The sequence below is a fragment of the Bufo gargarizans genome, chromosome 2 (genome assembly GCF_014858855.1).
Source record: "Bufo gargarizans isolate SCDJY-AF-19 chromosome 2, ASM1485885v1, whole genome shotgun sequence".
Taxonomy (NCBI): Eukaryota; Metazoa; Chordata; class Amphibia; order Anura; family Bufonidae; genus Bufo; species Bufo gargarizans.
Genome location: NC_058081.1, coordinates 709,032,943 through 709,045,692, shown reverse-complemented (window position 1 = coordinate 709,045,692; position 12,750 = coordinate 709,032,943). Strand labels below are relative to the sequence as shown.

General features: G+C 50.0%; 1 protein-coding gene across 2 annotated transcripts in view; it reads left to right on the top strand.

The window, feature by feature from the left end:
- The window catches only part of LOC122929085 (GRIP1-associated protein 1-like), a 61,590-nt gene extending 49,095 nt beyond the window's left edge, over positions 1–12,495 (top strand). For both annotated transcript variants that reach the window (XM_044282539.1, XM_044282540.1), the window contains 2 exons: positions 6,990–7,144; positions 10,536–12,495. In XM_044282539.1, coding sequence (XP_044138474.1) covers positions 6,990–7,144; positions 10,536–10,625 — 245 coding nt within the window. In that variant the 3' untranslated portion in view covers positions 10,626–12,495. The remainder of the gene's footprint in view (positions 1–6,989; positions 7,145–10,535) is intronic.
- The last annotated feature ends 255 nt before the right edge of the window (positions 12,496–12,750 follow it).

The window sequence follows — 12,750 nt, the reverse complement described above, 5'->3', positions numbered from 1 at the left end:
GCCAGAATGTTAAAATAGCCTCAGGCTGGGAGAAAAGGGGTCCGAAGTCATACCTAGGGGACCCACCACAGCCCTATTCACACCTGACATTGGATTACACTCACTTTATATACAGGGATATGTCTGCGTCTGGACCTGTTCCACCAGAGATAAGCGGTGCCACATATATTAGGTGGCCACTTATCTTATGTTGTCCACCTGTTAAAAGTAACTGGCACATTCTTCTGAACCACGAGCAAGGTCAAGATGGAGTCAAGTCTGAGAGCTACTGGCCAAATGACCTGTGATATATCTACAGGCAGCTTACAGGGGTTGTCCAGGATTTTAATATTGATGGTCCATTAATATCTGATCCTCTGCACAGACTTGTCTACCTGCTGCCACCACTAGAGGGAGCTCACTGCATACTGGTTCTGCATTGAGCTCAGTCATAACACTATGCAGTGAGCTCCCTCTAGTGGCGGCTGCAAGCAGTCATCCTATAATTCTTTGTCAGTGCAGGATAGGCCATCAATATCTGCACCCCCACTGATCAGATGTTTCAGAGTAGCTGCAGTGGCGGAACTACACAGCTCCGTCCATTTGCAGTGGACAGGGATGGTTACTGCAGCATTAACTTCAGCGGGAGGAGCATGGTTGTTACTAGCTCTGTCCACTACACGTTGGATGGAGCTGTGTAGTTCCAGCACCGGAGCTTCTCTAAAACAGCTAATCAATGGGGTTGATAGATCCCTGCCAATCTAGCACTGATATACAGTTATAGGATGACTACCTGCAGCCACCACTAGAGGGAGCTCACTGCATACAGTGTTATTATTGAACTCAATAGAGAACCAGTACGCAGTGCGCTCCTTCTAGTGGTGGCTGCAATGTAGACATGTCAGTTTATAAAGCTTGTCCAATCCGATATTGGTGGCCTATCCTGAAGTTAACTGTTAACATCCTGAACAACCCCCTTAAAGGGAATCCTAAATATTCAACAATGTGTCATTTGTAAGTACTAAGTTCTGTTGTAGTTAATTCCTCAGTATAGCGATTTGAGCTGTTTTTCTGATACAGAGCTCCAAACCCTTTGCCTAGATATAGAATTACAGGAGGACGTGTTCTATCTGCAGCCACCACTAGAGGGAGCTCACTGCATACTGGCTCTCTATTTAACTCAATAATAACACTGTATGCAGGGAGCTCCCTCTAGTGGTGGCTGCAGGTAGAACACATGTCCTGTAATTCTATATCTAGGCAGAGGACTTGGAGCTCTGTATCAGACGCTTGGATTGCTATACTGAGGAATTAATCAGAACTTAGGACCTACAAATGATACAGGTAGTCCGGGATTTTAACAATTGATGATCTATCTTCAGGATAGGCCATCAGTATCGGATTAGACAAAACTTTAAATGCTGTCATGTCTACTTTGTAGCCACCACTAGAGGGAGCTCACTGCATGCAGTAGTATTATTGAGTTCAATGCAGAACCAGTATGCCGCGAGCTCCCTCTAGTGGTGGCCGCAGGTACACATCTCTTTTTTTTTTTAATATAAAGTCTGTGCAGAGGATTTGGAGCTCTGTATCAGAAAATCGGTTCTCTGACTGCTATAAAGATGTATTGACAACGTAATTGGCACAGAATGTTGTGCCAATCTAGCTAAAAAATAAAAAAAAACGGAATTTCGCTCCTTTTCTCTCCCCCCGGTGTCCACCCATATCTTATATGGATGCACACCCTGATATTACCTGCCTAGAAGGCGTCCTGGTAAGTGCTGCAATACGTTCTCCTGCATCTGTGTAAGGTAATCGTATAAATCATCCTCATTCGTTCACTTAGGCATCATTAGCGCTTTACTCCGGTTAATGCATCTTAAGTACATGGCTCTCCTGGACGGCAGGGGCTGCGTGTGTCTCCAGGAACGCAGCATGGGTGTAACCGCCGCCAATAATAACCCATTTTCTTCCCTCTCCCTGCGGTTATTTACTCGTGAGCGATCTCTCGCTGTCATGAAATAAACACTTCCCTGTAGAGGTTTGCCCATTGCCAGGCGCTGTGGGTGTTTGAGCGGATGTGGCTGAGATGCCAGCGCTGCCATTCCTCCCACCACCTGTTTGCCAGTCTGCGTTGGCATCCATGCCTCCATCCTCTCTTCCCCCCTCCTCCTTCCCCGACTTGTGTTGGCTCACCTCTCTCTGTCCTTGGATTGTCACCGGATCTCGTTACCTCTTCTCTCCACTTGCGTCGCCTTAAAAAAGTGACCTACAAAGTTATCAAAGACAGTTCTTCTCCTCCACAGGGTCCTCCTGCCCTATGCCAAGGTACAGCCCCTGGGTCATTGTGGTCATGATGTATCCCACGGGGGAGCGACCTATCGAAATTATAATCACGTCCTCTCGATCGGATCTAATGAGTGGCCATAAATTATTTCAGATTTAGTGTTGAATATAAAACCGGAGAAAAAACATTTTGGGCTTTGGGGTGAAGAGTATCTGAATTGGTTACTTGCAAAATGTAATGGTGCCAGCCCTAGATCCTAACATCCACCTTAAATGGAAGGACCAGGTTCTTTAGGATGTCCATCTTCTCCACTAGGGTATAAGGCATTGTCTTAAAGGGGTTTTATGGGAGTTTTACACTGATGACCTATCTGCTGGATCTGATCGGTGGGGGTCTGACACCCGGGACCCCTGCCAATCAGCTGTTTGAGAAGGCACTGGTTTCTTCCAGTAGTGCTGCGGCCTTCTCAGCTTTTCCTAGGCCAGTGACGACACTTTCATCATTCACGAGGCCTAGGCGCAGCTCAGCCCCATAGAAGAGAATGGGGCTGAGTGTGATACCAAGCACGACCACTATACAGTGTACGGCGCTGTGCTTGGTGAGCTGAGAGCAGGCCGCGGCGCTCACAGGAGCAGCAGTGCCTTCTCAAACAGCTGATCTGTGAGTGTCGGACCCCAACCAATCAAATACTGACGACCGGTCCAGAAAAACTCCCGGAAATTTATTTTAACCCGTAAAAAAGCGGTGGCCCAGCCTAAGACCCCCTAAGTGGCGCCCACCGCATGTAAAGTGCTGACAGAGGGAGCGGACTCCCTCTGTCTACCATCGGCACCCTGCAAATGCGATCGCAGGGTGCCAATGTGTGTGAAGGCTGCATGGGGTCTGATATGGGCCCCAGACCAGCCTTGAGTAATTTCAAGCAGCCAGCTGGTCAATGTCAGAATAGCACTGATATTAAAATGCAATGCACTATAGGGAAAATGCATTGCATTTTAAAATCAATCAGAATGTTGTCCGTTATAGTTCCCTTGTGGGACTATAGAGTGGTAAAAAAAAAAGTAAAAAAAAAACAAAAAAAAAACGTATTCAATAAAAAAATTGCAAAAAATAATCTCCCCCATATGTTTGGAATTGCCGCGTCCGTAATGACCCAGACTACATAAATATCATGTGAATTATACCCTACGGTGAACGCCGTAAAAAATAAAAGACAGAATTGCTAATTTATTCTTAGTTGCCACCAAAAAAACTTAATCAACAAGCGATCAAAAAAGCATCATTTACCTCAAAATTATACCAATGAAAAATACAAGTAGTCCCGCAAAAATCAAGCCCTCACACAAATCCATAGAAAGAAAAATAAAAAAGTTATGGGTCTTGGGAATCGACGATGCAAAAACATTTTTTTCTTAAAAAAAAAAAGGGTTTTATTGCAAAAAAGTTATAAAATGGAAAGAAAAAACTATATGTATTTGGTATCACTATAATCGTAGTGGCCCAGAGAATAAAGATATTATGTTATTTATACCGAAAAATGAACGCCATAAAATTTATAACGTAAAAACGCAGTGGCAGTATTGCTGTTTTTCCCATCTCCCTCCCAGAAAGAGTTAATAAAAGTTAATCGGAAATGTATGTGTACCCCAAAATGGCGCCATTAAAACTACAACTTGTCCCGCAAAAAACAAGCCCTCGTAAAGCTATATAGACGGAAAAATAAAAAAGTTATAGCTCTTGGAAAGTGACGACGAAAAATGGAAGAAAAACGCTTGGTCAGTAAGGCCCAAAACAGGCTGGTCACTAAGGGGTTAAACAGACAACACTTTTTACACTCTGGTTTTCGAAAACCACCAATAGGGGGAGCTCAGGCGTTCCATGTGTAAACAGAATGCAGTAAGCTCCCCCTAGTGGTGACTGTAGACAGACCATTGTATCAGAAGGACGGGCCGTAATGTTCTGCAGATGTCGCTAAGATCTGCAGATGAGGAAATTTTGAAGCACCTAGCTCCAATCTGTGGCACGTGGGAGGGGCATAAAAGCCAGATTGAAAGCAAAGTTTTTAAAACCAGAAAAATTGGATCAAGTCGTGTGGGGTGATTGTTCACGGCCTCCTGTTCGGCCATGTGCCGGACAGAATCCTTGAACTGAGAGAGCAAAAATTGCAGAGAGGAGAAGGCCTGCCCGGATGGATCGCCTGATTAGAAGAATGGCGCATAGTCATCTATTCTGTACTGCAAGTGCCAAACCTAGGGCGGCAAACAGCGTCTACCCAAACCATCAGAAGGCGTCTGCACAACATTGGGCTACGAGCAAGACGTCCAGTTACAGAGTGTAAGCTCTACTGGGTACAGGGACTGGTGAGCTGATGGCAGTCTATGTACCGCACTATGGAATATGTTGGCGCTGCATAAACCATGTTATACCCTGCAGTCAAATCTGGCAAACTGATAAAAGGAAGAAAAGAAAAGGAAGCCGGCGCGCGCTCCCCATAATCCCTCCAGAAATTAACACTTTAGGGTACTTTCGTGTTAGCGGCAGGGGAGTCCGGCAGGTGAACAGCCTGTTGGATCCGTCCTGCTGCTAGTTCACGTGTGCCCCCGGATGATGTCATCATGTGACATCACCCGGATTCTTGTTCCATACCACCCAGTATAAGGCATTATTGATTGAATCACAAGGGACACCCAAATCTATAAATGTAGGAGAGAGAGAATCGGTTAGATTTGGGTTTCCCTTGTGGACATGTATCGATATGTGCCTTACCTAGTTATGCGGGAATCCGCGTATCTTCAAGTAGGCCCCATGCAATTGAGAATGTCAACCAAACCAGAGACTCTTCCGTAAAGAAGCCCGCTGTCTCATCCAGCCCACCAGCACCCTGCTCTGTCCTGACCGACACAGCTGTCTACATGTGGGTCACTCCTCATTTTGGAGAAGTCTCTGGTGTGGCTGATGTAAGGTAGTTCCCACTGATGTGAAGGCAGCAGTGGCTACGCTTGCGCAGTGCGTTCTCCATTCATTTCTATGGGACTGATGAAAACAGGCCACACTCGCTCAGCTATTTTCGGAAATTCACGGAGAGCGCGCCGCGTAATGGAAACACCGGAGAGAGCCGATCCCGGTCTCCACCATGTCTGGCAGTCCCATAGAAATGAATGGAGAGAAAGCCATACATGCGCAGTGTGCCCTCCTTTACTTTCGGGGGCCCGTTCTGAAGAAAGGTGCGGGCCCCAGAGGCCCGTCCTCTTCGTAGCGATGGGCCATCAAAATTCCAGATGACACAACCCTATTTAATATGGATGACCTCTCCTCAGGGTAGGTCATCAATATCTGATCGATTTGGGGTCTGGCTACCAGGTCCGTTATCGATCAGCTGTTGGAAGGGACAGCGGCACCCGGGCACGCGTTACGGCCTGTATCTCAGCCCGTGATGTCACGTCCATCGGTCACGTGACCATACTGTAGCCCAGTCCCGTTCAACTGAATGGAATTGTGCTGCAGTACCAAGCACTGCCACTACACAATGGACGGCGCTGTGCTTGGTATAGTATGAAGAGGCCGCAGAGCTCAGCCCTTCTAACAACCGATTGAGTGCCGGGAGTCAGACCCACTACTGATATGATGTTGATGAGCCATGCCCTGAGAGGGCATTGCAGCTCAGTACTGCCTCTGGAAGACGAGGGGTTAAATAGCACTGTACTATGCCCATCTGAGGCTCGCAGTGATGGCGGATGATTATGTAATGAGCTCTGGAAAGAAAGGAGTTAAACTTTGCTGCGGAGAGGAGATCAGGGCAAACGAGGGTTAAACGCTGCCCATAACGTGCACAGGAGGTGGATTTCACCAGGGATTGGAGGCCATCTAGCGCAGATTAGGTGACCCAATGATTTTATCATGCGTCTGGATGCCCGGCGGTCGCGCCGCCACCGTACTTGTAATTCGTACCCTGCCAATCTGACATGTGTTACCGCCGGAGCCTGGCGCGATTCTGGGAGGACAGCATTGTGATGATTTTAATCGTGAGCTGACATGCCCATGTCTTCTTCACGTTCTTTACCCCCCCCCCCCCCCCCCACCGCCCTTCCCCTTGCCCGACACTTGCCACCTCTGCCTCGACGAGACCGATCACTCTTTAAGTATAGCGTGGCATCAGGGGACCCTGCTTAATGCAGTGGCAGGCTTCCCCTCCAATCATATATGGCACGGTGATGCCAAGGCCTCGACCCCATCCTCCCGACGTGAGACTAACCGGACCTGACACGCATTGTGGATTTTGAGGCCGTCAGCAAGTAGGGGGGCTGCAAGGTGTGAATAATTTAGCTGCAGGAAGATTGGCTGATGTTTTATTTACTAAGGCAGAAAATGGAGAGGTGAGGGGTGCGCCGCCGCCGAGGAGGGAGCGGGCAGACCAGCGCGGGCAAATTCAGCGTCTGAGAATGTGGATGGAGATGATAAGACCCTAAATTATTTAAATTACGATCAAAACACCGTTGTATGATTCCCGTCTAACAGAGCGAGCCGCCCTCTGCCGGGGGATGAGATCTTTCAGCCTCCCAAGTCCTCCTTTCCTGCAGATCCAGACTCTTAAATCCTCCATGTCTCGGAGGCAGAACACTAGTGGATCCTGCCATGTGGGCCATGACGTTGTATCTTCTCCAAGGCCTTCTCTTTCCTGTAAGGCAGCAGGTTCCTCATTCCTTCAGGTCTTTTCTCTTTCCTGCAGATGTGTCGGCCATCCACGGGCAGGTAGATCGCAGCAGCCTCAGCAGCGTCCTCAGAGATCTGGTCAAACCGGGCGACGAGAACCTGAGGGAGATGAACAAGAAGCTGCAGAACATGCTGGAGGAGCAGCTCACCAAGAACATGCACCTGCAGAAGGTGAGCGCATGATGCCACTCCACGTTCTTCAAGTGGCACTGTGCTTTCAGGAAACTTTTTTGATATGTCAGAGGGACATATCAAAAGTTTAGATTATTGGGGGTCTGAGCGCTGAGACCCCACTGATCTCTGGAAGGAAGGGGGAGAAGCGCTCGCTTATTGCGGCCCTCTCTCCTAGCTGCACAAGATGGGAACCAGATGGGCCCATAGACTTTCTGTTGAGCTTGTCTCCCTTCCTGTCCTGCAGCGAGGATAGCGCCCTATCCGAACACTTCTCTCGCCTCGTTCTAGAGATTGGTGGGGCATCAGCGCTCAGACCCCCAACGATCTAAGATATGTCCCTATGACATATCAAACGTTTCCTAAAAGTACAGTGACCCTTTAAGGTGGCCATACACCAGGCATCCTCAAACGGCGGCCCTCCAGCTGTTGTAAGACTACAACTCCTACAATGCCCTGCTGTAGGCTGTTCGGGCATGCTGGGAGTTGTAGTTTGCTGGAGGGCCGCCGTTTGAGGAAGCCTGCCAGGGGGACCGGTCAACCATCTTTTTCCCTACAGCAGATGTTAAATCACCTGTTGAGACTGCAGCTGATTAGGAGAGACTTGGTACCCCAGAAGAGACAGCATGACGGTAGAGAGAGACTAAGGGCTGTTTCAGAGGAGCGTGGGATTCCCCGTTATGGACACTGCTCGTTTCGCAGGAGCACACGGCATTACACTGATTTATAATGCTGTGTGTCTCTACATGACCTGTATCTATAGAATTGGGGCTCGTGCACACGAACGTGGGGGACCTGTTGCTGTGCTGTGGACCGCAAATTGCAGTATGCGTTTGTGGATGTGGACCCATTCACTTGAATGGATCCACGATCCACAATATTCTGTCCGCACCGCAATTTTTCTTTAACATGTTCTATATATTTTTTTTTGCGGTGCGGAAGCACTGACCGAAATCCCATGGAAGAGCTCTGTGCCTCCGCTCCGTATATTGCGGACCCATTCAAGTGAGCGCGCACAGCCGGTGCCCATATATTGCAGACCCGCTATTTGCCTCACATGTTTGTGTGCATGAGCCCTTATAGGATGCGGGAATCTCTGAGCGGCACCAAAGGGGTCCGAGCTCCCGGTAGACTATCAGTCGTACTTATCTATGACGTATCAAAGCATCAGCATTCTCCTTTAAGGCTTCTATAGGATGGATACATAAATGCTGTCGAAATGTATCCTCACTCCAAGCCCTGAGATAAGGAAAATAATTGCACTTGACAGTTGTCTCCATTCATTCAGCATGTAATCGACTGGAGGCTTTACCCCACAGAGGGGGACGCATGTTCTCCCCCCCAGTAGCTGGCACCTCAGGGATATTTCTTTTGACGTAGCGGAGGTCGCTGGATGTTGCTGAGGCAGGTAATGGGCTCAGTGGGAAATGAGCCACGAGGCAATATCACAGTATCAGCCTTATCATTTCGCAAGACTTTTAATCAATACTCGGTAATGGCCGTGTTAGCAATGTGCTGATACAGGAGCACTCAGGGGCTGTCCTCACGCCAGTGCTGGCTGCTTGGACAGGGATAGAGAAGATAAGGGTAGTAGTAGAGAAAGTGTCGATAATATTGGCAGCGAGGATAGTTTGTATAAAGATGCCGAGTCTCATAGCGATGGGTCAGGTCCCCCGTTACTGCAGATAGAAGGTATCAGTGGCAGATCTTAGTAAAGCCGTTCTAAGGTCAGAATGATGAAGCATCGCGGCCGAATCACAGTGTCCTAGCTCAGCACTGGTCCGGGTACACGGTCCCTCAGAAGAGTCTGTCATGTACTGGAAATGGTTTACCCCGTGGCTAGTCTTCCTGCACACACGGCCCGTCCCCTCCGGTCACTACACAAACAGTCTGTCCCCACTGGTCATTACACAAAAGGCTCATCCACTCCATGTCCGGTCACTACACACGGCCCGTCCTCTCCGGTCACTACACACGGCCCGTCCTCTCCGGTCACTACACACGGCCCGTCCTCTCCGGTCACTACACACGGCCCGTCCTCTCCGGTCACTACACACGGCCCGTCCTCTCCGGTCACTACACACGGCCCGTCCTCTCCGGTCACTACACACGGCCCGTCCTCTCCGGTCACTACACACGGCCCGTCCTCTCCGGTCACTACACACGGCCCGTCCTCTCCGGTCACTACACACGGCCCGTCCCCTCCGGTCACTACACAAACAGTCTGTCCCCACTGGTCATTACACAAAAGGCTCATCCACTCCATGTCCGGTCACTACACACGGCCCGTCCTCTCCGGTCACTACACACGGCCCGTCCTCTCTATGTCCAGTCACTACACACGGCCCGTCCTCTCCGGTCACTACACAAACAGTCTGTCCCCACTGGTCATTACACACAAGGCTCATCCACTTCATGTCCAGTCACTACACACACGGCCCGTCCTCTCCGGTCCCTACGCACGCGGCCCACCCTCTCCGGTCCCTAACGCACGCGGCCCGCCCTCTCCGGTCCTTAACGCACGCGGCCCGCCCTCTCCGGTCCCTAACGCACGCGGCCCGCCCTCTCCGGTCCCTAACGCACGCGGCCCGCCCTCTCCGGTCCCTAGCGCACGCGGCCCGCCCTCTCCGGTCCCTAGCGCACGCGGCCCGCCCTCTCCGGTCCCTAACGCACGCGGCCCGCCCTCTCCGGTCCCTAACGCACGCGGCCCGCCCTCTCCGGTCCCTAACGCACGCGGCCCGCCCTCTCCGGTCCCTAACGCACGCGGCCCGCCCTCTCCGGTCCCTAACGCACGCGGCCCGCCCTCTCCGGTCCCTAGCGCACGCGGCCCGCCCTCTCCGGTCCCTAGCGCACGCGGCCCGCCCTCTCCGGTCCCTAGCGCACGCGGCCCGCCCTCTCCGGTCCCTAGCGCACGCGGCCCGCCCTCTCCGGTCCCTAGCGCACGCGGCTATTTCTTGCGGGTTGTACTATCTTGTGTGCAGGGAGGACATGAGAAGGTCAGATCTCGGCTGCCACTGTGCAAGGAATCCATTCCATTGATTTTCCGATTGCATAGAACCTGCAGCCTGGGAATAGCAATATGAAAAGCCTCTTCCTACTGCTGGGAGAAGCAGATTTCTTAAGTGTCGCCTTAACCTTCATGTACCGAGAAGGGGGCGCCACGTGACAGACATGATCACAGAGCACCGGGGGACGGCACGGTCAGCGGACATGAAAGTGATAGGACAAGTGGCGGTCTGTCCCTATAGACGGAGTCTGTGGAGTTCTTCTGCCCAAATATTACTAGTTCCCTGTAATTACCCCAGAAGATATCCCGTGTGTTAGTGGCGCTGTTTCCTAATCCTGGACAACCCCTTTAAGGCCTCTAATTCTTTCTCCTTCTCTCACGCAGGACCTTGAAGCTCTGTCCCAGGAGATTGTCCGACTAAGCAAAGAATGTGTGCCTGCACATGGGAGCCCCCAGACCCCCTCCAAAAGCTGAAACCAGGACTGCGGCTTTATTTCGACCATCTCAGACGTCCCCCCAGTATAGTCGCCCCTCTATGATTTAACTGAACTGTATCCCCCCCCATAATTTTGCTCTTACATTCCCCCTAGGCTGGTGCATTCCACGTGTGCGTCCATTTTATGTCTTTTGCCTCTTATAATGTTGGGGGGGGGGGGGGTAGCAAGTGATGAAGATAAGGGCACGCCCGCCTCGCAGTTTCCTTAGGGTTCCTCTCACTGGCATGTCCACCTTCATCTACTGTGGGAGGTCTAACCTCTCTCGCCCCTCACATCCCCAGATCCCACCCATGTACACCATTCATCTTTCAGACATACAATGATCCTTCCTGCCTGCAGCAGCCACTAGGGGGAGCTCACTGTATACTGTTTTACTATGGAGCTCAATGTATAAACTGTATGCAGTGAGCTCCCCCTAGTGGTGGTCACAGGCAGACAGAATTTTATCATTAGTTTAAGAGAAAACTAAGCTCCGACTAACACACCGCGTTAAAACTCAAAGTTCCCAAGTCCCCTGTGCGAGTGGAGCAGCACCTCTCCATTGACTCCTATGGGACTGCTGGAGATAGCTGAGCGCTGCACTTGGCAGTCCTACAGGATTTAATGGGCGAAGTGGTCTCTACTGGGACCCCAGTTCTACTGATCACAGTGTTCCCACCATTGATTATACTGATAGGAGAACCCCTTTAAGGAAACTCTAGCCATGAGTCGAGTTGCTTCTTCAAGGGGTATTCGTGCCTGAAGCATTTCTCACCTATCCAGTGGAGTCCCCCTTTAAGCCCGGGAGGTCTAGGCAGGTCCGCTCACTTATAGATGCCAGTAAGTGTTATTTATTTCTGGGCCTGAGCACAGTAGATGTGGATAAAAAAATTAAATATCTGGTGTATTCTTAACTTCATACCTGTTCCCTACACACAGTAGAGGCGGCCATCTTTTAAAGGGGTTATCCCGTGTTTAATGTAAAAAAATGTAAATCCAATATCACATAGTAACAAACTTAGAACCAGCCCTGTACCTCACATAGATCCATTAATTTCTGAAATTGCTCTTTTACATTTATTTCAAGCTGTCAGTTCAAGGTGTGTCCTTTCTGCTGCAGCTCACGGGTTGGGGCCGTCCTCAGGGGGAGCGTGCAGCGTTTTTGCAGCAGCTGGTAACATTTGAAGGATGGAACTGAGCATGTGCGTCCACCTTAGTGAGCTGGACAAAGAATTTAGAAAATGAGCAACCAGCAGGTGGCGCTATACAGATAGATTTCAGTGAATAACTCAGCGGGTATGCAAAATTTTTAATGACATGCAATTACAAAAGTGTTCAGATCCAGGTGCTGGTTTGAAATATGTAGAATATTTTTTTATAGGTCAAACCCCTTTAAGCTAGTCCATTATTTACGTGCATTGTGATGGCTAGCTTATGACAAAATGGCCGCCTCCTGTGCGCACAACAGGCCAGTGATGGAGACTTCGCTTTTTCTTGCACCCAGGAGGTTGATATACTGTATATAATGTCATGTGCTCCGCTTTCTATACATATATGTATTTAATGACCTGTATATATATCTATCATTGTGCGTGAGATTGCGCGTCCGTCCAGGAGCGAGGACTGGGCGTGGACCTTGTTACACTGGAGGCACGTTGGTCGCCCGTGGCAGTGACCGACGTCTTTTAACGACTTGTGTTTTTTTTTTTTCGTCTGGACATTTTAGTTTCTTAATAATAAGGCGGGAGCGGTGCCAGCCGCGGAGCTCGAGGACGCCCAAACAGCCATGTTCTAATGTCGCGCATGCCGCCTGCCAGCACAGGACTGCAACATGTACGTGACTGGAAAATAAAGTGTTAAAACTTTCACACTGGTGGTGTTTGATTGGCGCCTGATGCTTGTCGATAAAGTTGGCGGGCTACACACGCCAACCGTAATTTATTCAAGCTTCACGTGGAGGTCTGAGGGCCACCTCTGGTCTTCAGCTTCATCCCGACGGACATGGGACCGATTGATCCGTGTTCTTTACGGAGTGCGTCGCCTTAAAGGGGATCTGCCATGATTGATCTAAAGACACCATGAGCGCATGCGACCACCACAGTCAGGTGGTCAAAAAAAATAAC